At 31.5% G+C, this 15540-nt stretch overlaps 1 protein-coding gene across 39 annotated transcripts in view; it reads left to right on the top strand.

Moving 5' to 3' along the window:
* The window catches only part of LOC143056612 (uncharacterized), a 128441-nt gene that overhangs the window by 95409 nt on the left and 17492 nt on the right, over window positions 1-15540 (top strand). For 10 of the 39 annotated variants that reach the window (XM_076229731.1, XM_076229732.1, XM_076229759.1 and 7 more), the window contains 10 exons: window positions 430-477; window positions 1052-1108; window positions 6960-7016; window positions 7283-7336; window positions 7743-7799; window positions 8881-8925; window positions 10584-10748; window positions 11361-11584; window positions 12360-12560; window positions 13097-15195. In XM_076229731.1, the coding sequence (XP_076085846.1) occupies window positions 430-477; window positions 1052-1108; window positions 6960-7016; window positions 7283-7336; window positions 7743-7799; window positions 8881-8925; window positions 10584-10748; window positions 11361-11584; window positions 12360-12560; window positions 13097-15195 (3007 nt within the window). The remainder of the gene's footprint in view (window positions 1-429; window positions 478-1051; window positions 1109-6959; window positions 7017-7282; window positions 7337-7742; window positions 7800-8880; window positions 8926-10583; window positions 10749-11360; window positions 11585-12359; window positions 12561-13096; window positions 15196-15540) is intronic. The other 29 variants (XR_012972421.1, XM_076229770.1, XM_076229769.1 and 26 more) reach the window with 26 other exon arrangements.

Genomic DNA, 15540 nt, shown 5'->3' with positions numbered 1-15540 from the left:
TTTTTCATTGATTTATAATTTTGAACTAGAGATGTTGTTATACATGTGTATTAGTTTAATGGATTAGATCAACTAGGTATGAACCAGGACTTTTACTTATAGACTGGACTTGAACAAGAAGAAACAAATTTTAGAAGTAACCAAGTCATAAGTCAGAATTATGAAAAAGTAGGGATAAAACTTCACTAGAAATAGGTGATTCAGCTATAACTTTTAATTATATAAACATCTGGTTACTTCATATGCCCCAGTTTGACTATAAATTTTCGTCTTGGTCATAGAACTACAGCATGTAGTTTACAGAATCTAATAGAATTATGTTGTATAATAATACAGAGTTTTCGCCTTATTTCTATATGTTGTAAATTAAACCATTAATTATTTTGTGTGGGTAGTTAGTATAATTGACATGTATAAACTTTTTGTTAGAATCAAAACGGGAAAATGGTGATGCAAAAATAAAACTATCACGTAAAGGTAAGCCTCTATGTCTAACAAATCTTTACTTTCTCGCTTGTCTACGACCTTGTCAGCTTTTTATGTAACTACTAAATGCAATTCAAAATCACTTCGGAAAATATTGTCAAAAATAGTTGGGTGGTCTTTCCTTTGCTTAAATTCTGTTCTTTCTTTTATATAGATGTATACATAGTGATGATTTTAGTTGTTAAAACATTTTTTATAATATGGAATCTACAATATATCTAGATTTTTTATTTCTTATCTCAAATATTGTAATAAATAAAGCAATGTAAAGCTAAACGCAGCAAAGGTTTTTTTAGTTTCATGTTACACATTGTATAGTTAAATTCAAATTTTATTATTCAATATGAATCAGTATATAAAAGTAAATGATTTTCAGAATTAATGTAAAATATTTTTTAACTATTTCAAATATTGTTATTTGTTTTGAATAAGAATATGCAAATAATTAATCAAAATTAATGTGCAAGAATTTTAGAAAAATTTATTTTTATGGGTTTAGTAACTTTTCATTACAATTTTGAAATCGGATGAATAAAAATATTTTATTTCCCGTTATTTCTATTAGAATCTAAAAGAGAGAGTGGAAGTTCATTCTTCTCTAATATACGACTCAGTCGTAAAGGTAAGATCGACACTCTTTCTCTCCTAACAAGCTAACGGGTAGAACAGGTCTCAGCATTAATCATATCCTCTGTCGTCTGTTTTTAATTTAATTCCTGCTTGTTAATTTGCTTGTTTTTAAAATCCTACGGGAATGTATTAGACTGGATGCCAGAGATAATGTTTAAGAAATATTCGTAAATAACAGAATATTCACATGCCACTGATAAAATCTGGTCAGACAGTTATTGGAGCTCAGATAGTTATTGAAGCTATTAAAAAAACATTGTTTGTAATCAAAATTGTAAGAGGAAAATTTATAAATTTTCTATAGAGTAAAGTCATTGGATCTGTAAAAATTTGAATTCATTAGTTATGGATATTTTATTGGCTCATGAAATAATCTGACCCGATTTTGATCATTGGCTGGAAACATGACCACTTTTATGGTCATTGTAATTGGAGTTTTTAGGAGATAATGTTCCTTCATCCAAGCATATCTTGGATGTGCAGGATGAAGGTCATTCTTAGAATATGAGCCTGAGGCTCGAAAGTAATAAATTAGCTTAACTTCTCTATGAGGGGTGAAGCTTACATGTAATATCTCTGTTTAAAGAAACAAACTATAGCTGGCCAGTGACCTTGACCCTAGTATATAAGCACCTGTTCCACAATAACTTGTCATAATTTAAAGCAAGTTTGTGTCGACCAAATATAAAACCCATTGGAAAAAGGGTGGGTCTGACTGATAATCCCTAGGGTGGGAATTAATTACTTTCGAGCCTCAGGCTCATATTCTAAGAATGACCTTCATCCTGCACATCCAAGATATGCTTGGATGAAGGAACATTCTTATTCATATTTCGCCTTCGGTCTCAAGTAATAAATTAGCTTGTTTAAAGTGTAGACACAAACTAAAAACAATTTTTATATAAATGCCAACATTTAATAAAGCATAGAAATCACAAGATCATCCAGTAACTACAACTGAAGAAAAGTGTTTTAGTACTGATATTATTCACTTTCCCTTTTATAGAACTTATAAAAAGTTTTACCATATGTCCAGACTAAGCTGTTGCCATAATGTCTTTAATAGAACATCCTGAAGCTAAATGCACTTATGAAGAGATTCCTCTAAATGAGTAAACCTTAAAACCTCGGCTAAAATTAGAACTCTCTCTAACTATCTAAACTTTACAAAAAGACTTAGATGAATTCTCTCACATATTTTGTACACAAAACATGATAAAACATTGTCTTAACAACACAAAGTTTTGGTTTATCAAAACCCTTGATCACCTCATTAGGTAGACTAACTAACAGATCTAGTATTTTTCAAAAACTCATGTATATGAAAAAATAAAGTGCCATGTCTCTGAATGAAAAACATAGAATGTAAATCTACAGCTGATAAAGATTGTACTTTGGCAGTTGTAGTCAAGGCAAATAAAGACACAAGTATAAAAGACAGTCTTCAATGTAAAATCCTCTAATGAATATAAAGAACTTAAAAAGATAGCACTAAATTCATCTCCATAGTGAAACAGTATCGAACTCTTCAATTGCAGATTCAGGCTTAAACAACCTTTCACATATGCATGTAGTAAACAAACAAATTTAGTAACATCTAGCTACTTCTTAAAGGATCAAGTCTGTTTCAACATAAAACAAGTAAAATTCACATTAAACATGCTGAATATGAAAAGCTTGTGTTTTACAAAAAATTTTAATAATCAATAACATCCTTTTGAGATGGTGATAAGGAATTGGTTCTCTTTGAACACACCAAATAATGAAATTTCTCAAAAAATATTAATAATGCTTGATCATAGATGCATGATCTCCAAGATGAAGTGTAAATATATTTTACAAATGATTCTGAAATCTCCTGTTTATATGAAAGTGATTTCTGAATAAATACACACATTTTTACCCTACCGCACAATCAACCATTCAGGTGTTGGTCACTTATACTTTTTACAATACACAGTTAAATCAAATCTCTTCCTGACGGAAAGGCATTCTTCAGTATGTAACATTGTTACTAACTTTTATGTTTAGCAGAACTTTTAACTGTCAAATAAACTAAAATTGGTCTTAGCAAAGAAAACAACTCTGAGCAGACCAAAAGGAATAATCAAAAGAGCCTTTTGAACTTTATCACTAATAATTTTCTTTATAATTATCCCCAACAATGAAAAAGATGGGAAAATATAAGGTCTTAAATCTGACCATGAAAAGTACAAACATCTTGTTGGTCAAAAGACAACGAATCAATTATCTACAGATTTGAAAATGAAAACGTGATAACAACAAAACAAATATATCTTCTTTCAATTGCCATCCTGTTGAATCTGTAAATTTTTTAGACATATGATAAGCATCAAAAAATTTCTTACCAGGAATATAAAGAGCTGTGATAAAAATGTTCTTTCTTGAACACCAAGCCCAAATAATGAAATATTTGTAGTAAGCATGTTTTAAAAGTGACAAAGAGGTTATACCTCCTATTGCATAATAAATGCTACTGAAATTGTATTTTCTGATTGTATAACTCTCTGTGACTAAAAATTTCTCTCCAAAAGAAAAATATAGCCAACAATTCTAAGAAATCTATATGAAATGAGGGCATGTTCTTAAAGAAGCTCCATCTACCAAATCAAAAAATTTTCTTCAAATTTGGATCCCAAATCCTTCTAATGAGGCATCTGGTCCAATCCAAAAACTTATTTGGATGGGTCTAAAAATCAATTCTTAATTTCTGATTTAAATCGTTAAAAATTTCACCTATAGATTGATGATAATAAACACTGTAACAACTATAGTGTTTCAACATTATTTCTCGCCATGTTTCTGCAACATTCCCACAGATACTGCATTAAAAGCATGTGCCACAAGACCAATATATGATGCAAATCATCTATAATACAGTTACACAATTCTATTTAAGAAGAATTTCCCAAGGGAGATAATTTTACCATTTCACATCCGTCAGAAAAAACTTAAATAGCTCAGTATCAATAATGAGACAAAGGAAAACAATATGCTTCCAAGGAATGAGTACCAACTTCTCAAAATTTATTCCGAAGCACAGCTTATCAAGCATTTGCACCACTTCTTCTGTATTCACAATACAACCATCTAAATTCTGATCCATAATAAAAGAATCATCAATGTATAAACTATAGCATGTATATACTTCAAGTGACATTATTTCATAAAAATACATAGACAAGTTTTAAAACCTTAGTAAAAACTCTTGATGCAGAAGCCAATCCAAAACAAATAACATAAATATCATATCAATGTCCTTTCCACATGAATCAGGCAATTGTGATATAATCATAAATGATACTTAAATATGCATCTGTGAGATCTATAGATGTTAGCTCTCTCTCTATATATATATAGATAATCATCCCTAAGAATTACATCTAAACAAAAGATAAATGGTCCTGCTCCAAATGCTGATTAGCCACAAGCTAAGTATGTTTGAATTATTCAAATAGGTAACAGGCCTTGAAGACCCATCTTTCTTAGGAACTAAGAAAATATAGGAAATAAACTGATTTTCCAATCATAATATTTAAGTTATCTACTGTATATAGCAACTGGTTGAGAAATGTGACCTCTTTGAGATTCTCTGTTCCCTTTTGGGAAACCTCTTCCTCTCAATGAAGGGAATTGCCTACTAGTATATGCCCTGTTAACCAACAGAGCCTCCACAGTTAAAAGACTGATATTGCCTTTCCCATAACAGCTGGGAGTAAAAAATTGCTAGACCTGGAACCTCTTCCAAGGAATCTAGAATTTGCTTAAGAATCTTTGTATAATCACCAAGTTTGCTTCATGCAATCATAACTAAAAACGTAATAAATCAACTATCACATCAGAATTACAAATAAGTTTTATCATCTAGATATTTCTGAGCATCTCCTATGCGTTAAAATAGAAACCCATGGTCAAACAAACAAAAAGAATTTTACAATAAAATCCTCAACAATAGGGGTGATGATCAACCCCTTAATAAAGTATCTCTGGGTTTCCTGCATCTTTGAAACCACATAGTGGGCCTGTCTAGGCAGTGCCATTTCAATCTTGTTATTTATCCTAGACACACTAGGATTCTCACAGTTCTCAGGGTGATAGTATTACTCCTCTATGAACTTGATATTTTCCTGATTTGATATTTACTGACATGGTAGTATTATTAACAGTCACAGAAAGTCCAGAAGAAAACTTACACAGTTTTCTGCCTTTTTAAACAATTTTGGGATTTTCCAAGCAAAATCATGATTAAACTGTTCAACAAACAGGATGAGATAATGGACCATTAATCTCATTTAGAGAAGCCTTAAAGGCTTCTGAAAACCTTAATGCAGGAACAAAAGACGTATCAAAATTCAGTTCCGGCTGGACTATCATCAGCCATGGCACAAACTCCAAAAGGAGGTACATGAACAGTATCATTACAGTAGTTCAGATCAAAATTAGAACTAAATCTTCATTAAAGTAAGCCTCTAATGGCAAAATTCGAATAAAGCAGCAGGTTTCTCTACAAACTCTGCTTGAGTTGAAGGCAGAGAAACTGTCTCAAACCTCATGATTCATACATGTTCTTTACTACATTAATAGAAATGAGTCAATGCATCAATATGTATACAAATGTACATGCCTATCTTAAATCTCAACAGCACTATCTTAAGAAAAATTCACAAATCAAGGAGATTTTGAAGCTATACAAGTAGCACTAGATTTAAAAACTTACTTTTGACTCGTTCTGTTGCTTTGTCAATTATTTCCAATTGCAATGCCATTATGATCTTTTATAAAACTACTAGGTTTTATAACTGTTTAAGAAGAGGATTTATTCAAAATACCTCTTGTTTTCCTATTAAATTTACTGAGTAAATTTATCATCTTTAATTTCTAAAACAACTGAGATGATGAAAATCATAGCCATCACCCTTGTAAGTGTAAACATAATTCTATACATCTTGCAAAAGCAATACATTTGCATAATCAAATTCAGCCATTGTAATAAAATAATGTGTACCTGTGCAGGTAAAACACGTGTAAATTCTGAAGAGTACTCACGACCTTCAGGTGAATAGAAATACTTTTAAATATCTACCTGTTTAACAAACAGGTGTATGAATTAAGAAACAAATGTGCTGTACATCGTACTAAGGCAAACACTTAATGAATATATAAAATTGTCATACATCGTAGACAATAAAAAATTTTAATTAATTTCCATCAACACTTGTCGTACATCGTAGACAATTGAGGAATTATTATTTCTAATTAACAAAATAACATTAGAACTTGTCGTACATCGTACACAAGTTAAATGTAACTTTAGTAACTTTCCCCTAAATCTAAAATAAAAATAAATTAACTAAAACGAATTCAAGTGAAGTGTTCACTTCACCCCTCTAGAAAAATAATGACAAGTTATTGTGGAACAGGTGCTTATATACTAGGGTCAAGGTCACTGGCCAGCTATAGTTTGTTTCTTTAAACAGAGATATTACATGTAAGCTTCACCCCTCATAGAGAAGTTAAGCTAATTTATTACTTGAGACCGAAGGCGAAATATGAATAAGAATCCAACATTTTCTATGTCTTTTTAAATAAAATATTGCTAACAATAAAGATAATCAGTGAAACAGACTTTTCTATATTGGAGGATTACCCTAAAATTATGGATTGGATTCCATATTGTATATTGCTTTATCTAATGTATTATCAGAAGAGAACTTAATATCAAAATCAAGAGTGTTGGAGCTTTTATTAGCAAGATTAAATATTAGTTAAGTTTGTAAAGTATTGTTTCTTTTGTGTGAATTTGCACTCCTTTGTTTTCATAGACTCTAAAAGAGAAAACCAGGAATCAAATACACCTAAAATTAAACTCAGTCGAAAAGGTAAGCTCTCACACACCACTTTTCACAAAGTAATATATATTAGCCTTAACTTTCATTTCACGTTTTTCTAATTTTAACATTTTTGAAGTGAACTTTAAATCAACAAAAATCAAAAACTATAGATTATTGTATTGAATATAACAAAGAAATAGAAATTAACTTATTTTTCAATGATTAAAATTTGGTAAATTCATGGTTTTTTGTGTGAATGGTTATTAAAAATATCAGTCCAAAAGTGAAAGACAAAATATCCTTATTTCATATAGACTCTAAAAAGGAAAAAGAATTGGACACACCTAAAGTCAAACTTTCAAGAAAAGGTAAGAAAAAGCCGCTCGGAAATGTTGCAAATCATTATCTTGCTTTTATCCCAGCTTGCCATACTGAAAACACAATTCAAATGAAAATGGCAATTTTTTTAAATGATAATTGTGGTTTAAGGGGAAGAGCTCCATTTAAGAGAGGATTAAGATGCACATTAAAAAACTTCCAAAAATACAGTGCACCTGTTTTTTATGACCCTTTTCATAATAGAGTTATCTTTCTTTTACTAGAAAATTTTGTCTAAATTGTTATAATAATTTTTTTAAATGTCTTACAGATTAATGAAATTTTACACTTAATTATTTGTGAACAAGTATATTTGATTTCTTATTATTATCTATTAACAAAATTGGTTTAATTTCCATTTGGAAACCCCAAATAAATAGTAAATTTTTCATGTAGACTCTAAAAAAGAAAAAGCTGACTCAGACCAACCTATGGTCAAACTTGTAAGGAAAGGTAAGAAAAAAGAACAAAAATGCTAGAAAATGTTACACATCATAATCATGCTTTTATCCACAAACTGCTATGAGTATCTTCAAGAAATACTGATAACAAATTGGAACTTCCTCAAGTTGAACCCAGACATGAGTCTAAAATATAAGTCAAGGACTTACTATCACTTAGATGATGAAATAGATCACTCAATAAAATCATCAGTGTACCTGTCCTTTGATTTTACTCAATTTTGCTTTCATGCTGTGGAATTTTTTAAAGAGATTTATAATAAAATTTTTGGGTAATTTTTATGAACATATTTGCCTATCATCTTTATTTACATTAATATTTTTTTACTCTTATACATTCAATTGTTCCTTTTATAACACTAATATTGGATTTTATTATTTCTTGCATTTATTACCAATTTGTATGGTTTTTTTTGCAAGCCAAATTTTTTAAGCATTTAGGTTATTTAGTTAGATAAAAGGAATACTACTATCTAGATATGCTTCATTTTTTATTCTGATTTTCTTATACTGTATTTAGAAGTTTTCTTCTCTTCTTTTTATAAGCTGGGAATTTAGGGTCTTACAATTTATACTGTAGAATAGAATCATATCATTGCTTGATGTATATGCATTTCATAATAGTATTTATTTCAGCACAAGAGCACCTTTTGCATGCTGGCAGAGAGCCACTGTCAGTCATATAATGAAACTATGCCAGCATGCCGAGTCTTTAATTTTACATTTTTATAAATACAATATTATAAGTAGTTTAGTATTCTACATACTTAGACATTGAATATATTTAAATAGAGGAGTTAAATTCTACAGACATTTACTACAAGTATCCAAAATGCAAATAAGAAAACAATCATTTTAAAGAATTGCAAATTTTTAATGATAAAAAATTAGGAATAGATATTACAATTAATTCCTGAATAAAAGATTTTACTTTTTGTTGTATTTAAAAAAAAAATTAGCTAGATGCTTTGTAGTGAATAATCCTATTTTGATTTAACTCCTATTTGCTACAATAGACCCCAATTATGCCAAAATCTTTATTTTTACAATTTGATTGGTTATACTATTTATAGAATCAGACAAGAAAGAAAAATCCCCCAAAAAGGGTGGTAAGAAAGGTAAGATTGGAGAAGGGACAAATAGATGTGTAGTGTGGCTTCTATAACAAAATATTGACAACAGCTTATGACTTATCACATAATGCCAAAAAATTAGAATATCACTTAAAATATGGTCATTAATCAGGTCCTCAACAAGTTGGAGCAGCATGATCTCCTGATTAGATACTTAGATAGAATGGACCATAATTTTGACAACTGAGTCTCAGCTCCAAAATAGATCATCTGTCTGTGGGGCATGGGCTTTTAAAGATAGAAATGATGTCACATGAAATAACCTGACCAAAGGGCAGAAAACAACCAAGGGGTACCAATTGGTATTCAATATAGCAAGAAAATCCCACAGCCACAGGCTGGCTTCAGCTGGCCCCTAAAACAAAATTTGTTCTGTCGTGAGTTCAGTAAAAATGGATGTTACATTCACTAAACTTATACCGTATAGTGAGTTATTTTTTAGGGTGTAAAATTTCGCGATTTTCATTGAATAAGGTATACAAAATATTTTGGCGGATTCAAAACTTTTATCAATACCTTTGTATGTACACATTTAATTTGGCGGAATTAATTTAGGAGACTTTGTTCTATCCGCGAAAATTAACACCCTGCAAAAATAACCCGCTATACGGTATATGGTGTAGGTTTTAATGCTATCAGTTTATTGAACTGTCAATAAAATTCAAGTTCATTGCATCTCAGATTTTAAACAGCAAAGTAACGGAATAATGTCCAAATGTGAAATTTGAAACCTTAAAAATAAATAAGGAAAAAGCTTTATGCTAACTGCAACTGATTATAATTAATTCAAGTGAGCTAAAATAAGCTTCATGCTGTTCTACTAATTACATTAGAATGGAGTGAACCCTATATCTGATCCTTGACCTTTTCCAAACTAACAGGTTACTTCCAGGTTCAGGGTTATAAAAAGATGTCAATTATTAAGAATTTAGAGAAATATTTTAACAGTGAAAACTAACTGATTTAAACCATCTGATCTCGTGTAATAAGAACATTCTGTAGTAATTAAACCAGTAAAATGTGGACACTAGTGTCTATGCCAAACAAAGTCCTGAGCAAGGGATACAGTTAATTTAGACAGATATTACTGTTCATCATTAAAGATACTCCTGTATCACTGTAAATTCTGTTCTTATAAATTTTGACCAAAGGGCTTTCATACCAAGTCAATTTTTTTTCCAAGGAAATTGTCATATGTTATAGATTGTTAAAGCTGTAAACCTCATATATTTTATTTGATATTTACATAAATATGAAACACATGTATAGTTATATGACACAGGTTTAAAGGTATATATTGTACCACAGATATTGCTTCCATTGTATGGGAATGGCCACATGCTTAAATAATACACAGAAATATGCAATGACACAGTCAACGCTAACACATGATTTAATCAGTTTTAAAACTAATATAAGAATTATTTTTTATTCTCAATGTATGTAAAAGGAAATATTTCGAAACTTAATTTTATTAATCAGTTTCGTCAATTTCTGTTGAAAAATGTCATTAAAATAAAATTTTATTTTCCGTTTTTAGCAATTTCTGTTTCTGTTTACATTTTACTTTTCAGGAACTTGACTTCAAACATTAAATAAAAAAATCTCCATAATATATTAAAATTATTATTTATTTATTGCAGAATCAAACAGGAAGTCATTAAGGCGGTTCAATGCTGAGATGATCAGTGGTCCACAGAATGACCTTCGTCACACAGGGCATATTGGTTACGATGGTGCTATTTTCGGTGATGTTGGTTTCATTGGTGATAATTACGACAAACTGCCAGTCAAAGTTGCTAGTACAGGTTGGTATTTAGATTTTGCAAAATCATATAAAAGATATTTCATTATGATATAATTTATTATACATTTTGTAATATGCAGAAAAAAACAACAACATTCTAATGTAAAAATAAGAAGATGAGCTATTATTGCCAATGAGACTACTCTCCATCAGAGACCAAATTGACATAAAAGTCAACAAATACAGGTCACAGTATAGCTTTCAACAATGAAAATAAGCCTTTGTTGTAAATATGTCTGCATAGCATAAAGACCCTAAAACAGAAACATTTACTTTAAATTTTTGTATTTATTGTATGGGTAGAAATTAATGGTGATCTATTAAGATTGTAGATGTGATAACCAGAATTTGAAGATATATTTTATTTGAAATGAATGTTGAAAAAATTATTGAGAAATTAAGGATTAATAGAAAAAAGAATTCCATGCTTAGGATAAAAAGACATCCATCTTAAAATATGTCAATTTGAAAATGCTATGAAAAAATCATGTTAATACAGGGCCATATAGTTTATGGATGTTCAAAAATAGAAAATACAACCTGGATAGATTATTGAAAGGAAAGAAGTAATTACAATTATAGTAAGTAATTATGATTATGATCTATCTTCCAGGGAAAGAAGGTGAAAGTCGGATATCAACTGTGAGTCTTAATAGAGATGAAAATGGACATAATATGAATGGATCTCTGGGTACTAATGGTCACTCCTGGATAAGTCAGGAATCTATAGACAGTCAATATGTAACAAGGACAGACGAGGTCGATAGTGGAGATTTCCAGTATCAAGATATAGATGATGATTCTATATTTGCTGACTTCAAAATGCCTGACATGTCGGTATGAAAAAACAAATCATATATAAACGTTTGTACTAACATTCTATGATTCATAACATCTTAGGGCTATCCCAAAATATGCCTTGACTCATAACATCTTAGGGCTATCCCAAAATATGCCTTGACTCATAACATCTTAGGGCTATCCCAAAATATGCCTATCTTTGCAGAAAAAAACCTGAGTATTCCAATACTCTGCTTAATCAAACTTTTTTTCTGGTCCTCTTGTGTGATGGATAAACAGAATACACTGTAATTAATAAAAGATAAATTAGATAATGCCAAAAAAAACTATAATAGACATCACCAAAAATATTAGATAATGAAATAAAAAATCACATAAACCTTCAATACAGATTCCTCCAAAAAGTTGAATACAAAGACTACAACTAAAAATGGAAGGTACAGATAACCAGACTAGGGACAGGCAAAACGTATGATGGGTGTTAAAATCAGTTTTACGTGGGCACAAGTCTTCCCTGATTCAAGACCATTAGTTATAAGATAAAACACAATTAAATTTTTGTTTTTGAGAAAAATATTGCGATTTTGATTTAAAAAAAAATGCAAATCATTAAATGTATTGACATTTATTCATAATTTGTCCATATCACAGCAAGCATAGTCTATTATTAAATAACTTTCACTGATCTCTACATGTTTTTGTTTGTTGTTTTTTTTGTTGTTATAAGATTGCCGTCTGAAATGTCATTTCTGTATATTTACCAAATTTTTTTTTTTATTGATATTTAATTATAAAACTTGACATTTTACAGAGTTCTTTTGATTTCGGACCTTCATTTATGGATGAAGTATTGAAAGCAATAAACGACAAAGAGGCAAAGTTGGCAAACTCATCTTCAAATGATTCATCAGCAACTACAACACCTCAACATGAATCGCCTCCTAAACTGATGACCAATGGGAGAGGATCAAAATCACCACCACCACCACTTCCTGTTCAACCACCTAGACTAGTATGTCTGCCTCTAATTCTACTTCCTCTTAATAGCTATAGCTGTTCAATCTTTCTTCTCTGCAAAATTTTGTTAAATTATATGGAATGAAACATATATTTCTCTTTAATTTGCTTTAAAAAAGTGTATTATGATATAAGATAGAAAAAAAAAACTTTAAAAAAACATACACAAAAAATATTCAACTGTGATCATTATGTGCATGGCATTGCATGTTGCTGTTGCTCAATTTACAATCTCTGACGTACAAGGAACAATAAATCTATACAAGCAATCGATGAATGGACAGATTGAAAAATCATAAATCTGAATTAAATAATCTTTTTTTTTTACATATACAATACATTCACATATAAATATTGTATATTCTCATTAGGAGAAAAGGGATATAGGGTAATTATTATATTCTTCTTATAGAAATTATCTTCAGCTTTTCTTCAGTATAATCAAGTCTGGAGTATATGAAAATATCTTTATTATAGACAGCATGTATCTATTTATGTAATCACTATGCATGTTCAATTTTTGCCTTGCAGGAACCTCGAAACAGGGAGCCTCCGAAACCAGAACCACGAAAACAAGCCAAGGTCAAACCAATGTCAGCATCTGATGAAAAAATGATAGATGATGCTATCGCCATGGCAAATGAATTAAGTTCTCGTTCTCATATGTCATCTTCACAAGAACCTTCGTCACCTGATAAATATCAGTCAGATTCAGAAAGTGATTCAGGGTCACCACAGAATGGATCAAGATTCAAATTCTCATTTAAACGTAGTCCGAAACTTGATCGTCAACGTACTTTCTCAGAGGAGATCAAAAATAAAGCAGATCAAGTAGAAAGTGTTCCTCCTGGAGCAATGGAGGCTTATAACCAGTTAGTTATGAGAGGTTCTGTGAAGGAAAAATCTGGTACTTCATACTCCTCTGAAGAAAGGGAAGTTACTCCACCTAAAAGAGAGGTAACTCCTGTCAAAAGGGAGTTAACTCCAGTTAGAAGAGAAATTACTCCTGCAAAAAGAGAAATAATTCCTGCAAAGAGAGATATAACTCCTGCAAAAAGAGAAATTACTCCTGCAAAAAGGGAAATAACTCCAATGAAAAGAGAGGTTACACCAGAAAGAAGGGAGGTTACTCCTGTACATCAAGATAGTACATATGGGGTGCCTCTTGCAATGATAGATGACTTTGATTTAGAACCACCTGAAATGAATTTTAATCAATTAACAGAGATGAGTTATCATCAGAAACCAGTTCCAAAACCACGGCCTGACAGCAAACGATCTGATATACCAATACCTGCTCCAAAACCTAGACCAGAAATCATACAGAGAGTAGAACCTGTGCCTCGTCCACAAAAACCACCGCCAGAAATTCCTCAAGAATATGATCTGAAAGTAAAACTACCAGAAGATGAATATAGACCTAAAATTTTAGACACTTCTAGTGAACAAACATCAGAGTGTGACTCTGAAGACATTAAAAACAATGTAGAAGTATTAAGGATTGATGAACCTGATTCAGACAATGTTCATACTGATTCTGGTACTGAGTCAGTAAATAGTGCTACAGAAGTCAATCGTCAGGATGATTCTCGTAGGGATTCTTACAATAAATCTTCGAGTCTTTTTGTAGGGGAGGACTTTTCTGAACCTTCCCCTCGTGAAATTATGAATAAACTTGCAAGGGAGAGTAGAATACGACGCTCCCTTGATCATCAAAGAGGAGTAATCAGCGGTAGTGAGGAAGGACATTCTCGTAATATTCGTGAACCCCAAGGTATTCCTGGTAAAGGAGCTATGTCCTCATCCACTGGTGGGGATGAAGATGTGGAAACAAACCCTTTAAGAATGTTAAGAGGTGGTGCTATCCCCATACGTGGAGGTCGTGTTGGTCAAGGTATGAATCATAAAACTTATAATTCTAAATTACATGTTAAGATACCAACTTTGCATCACTCAATGAGCGTTGATTCAGGGACCATTCAGCATGTTAAAGAAAGAGATGCAACTAACTTACCAAGTCCCACTAGAGCCCCTGCTATACCACCCCGGTCTAACAGTGTTAGTGGAGATGGCAATAGCTTGCCATTACCACCCAGGATGCCATTAAGACATTCAACTCCCATTGGTGCCAAGAGGGAACGAAAGTTTCCACTTCAGATTGACGACAGCGGCATCGATGGGCATTCAACACCTCAGTCATTGGTTAGAAATTATGCATGGTCGGAGAGCTCCAAATTGACGCAGCATGAGCGAACTCTTCCTCCTGCTCCACCCCCGCCCCTTAAAAAACACCAAATTGATGACAAACCATTTGATAGTGGTCTAGATGAAGATGATGATGTTTTTGAAGGACATGATATAACGCCGCCATCTACTTTAAAAATAGACACATCATCTAAATCTTCAACATTTCCAAGAGTCAAATTTCAGTTTCAAAAAGTCAAGTGCAATTTAGAACAGCTTGGATTTTACAACCGAAAAGATCCTTTCTGGGTCAAAACACTAACACTTGCTGGTAGAAATATTTCAGATAGGGGTAGCTCGGAGGAGGTGTCACCACTCATGCTAGCTAACTACAAAACTTCGGAGGGTGTCAGCTATGAAGACTTGCTTGATTTTGCATTTGATAGGTATGGCATCTTTGCTGTGTGACGCTTTCATCTGTCTTGATGCCTTCATTATAATATACTGTAACTGTGGGTCAGGAGTCTCTCTCTCTGCTGGAGCCTTCTCTTGTAATAAACTGACTGATTGCTTGCTTGGTTCTCACATTACATTAACACATCTGCTTTATTGGCAAGGATCATAATGATAATATCGTCATATTTATAATTAATAACTTTACAAAACTTGGAGATTCTTTGAAATACTCAGGGTTTTTCAGCCCAGTTGTATTTTATTCCATAATTTATTGGCCCTTTATTAATTTTTTTCAAGACATACCTTGGTATTTTAAGTTATTTTGAAGACCATGT

This window comes from Mytilus galloprovincialis, chromosome 13, assembly GCF_965363235.1.
Source record: "Mytilus galloprovincialis chromosome 13, xbMytGall1.hap1.1, whole genome shotgun sequence".
In the NCBI taxonomy this organism is placed as follows: Eukaryota; Metazoa; Mollusca; class Bivalvia; order Mytilida; family Mytilidae; genus Mytilus; species Mytilus galloprovincialis.
Note: the sequence above shows the minus strand (reverse complement) of the source record. Positions and strands in the feature narration are given on the sequence as shown.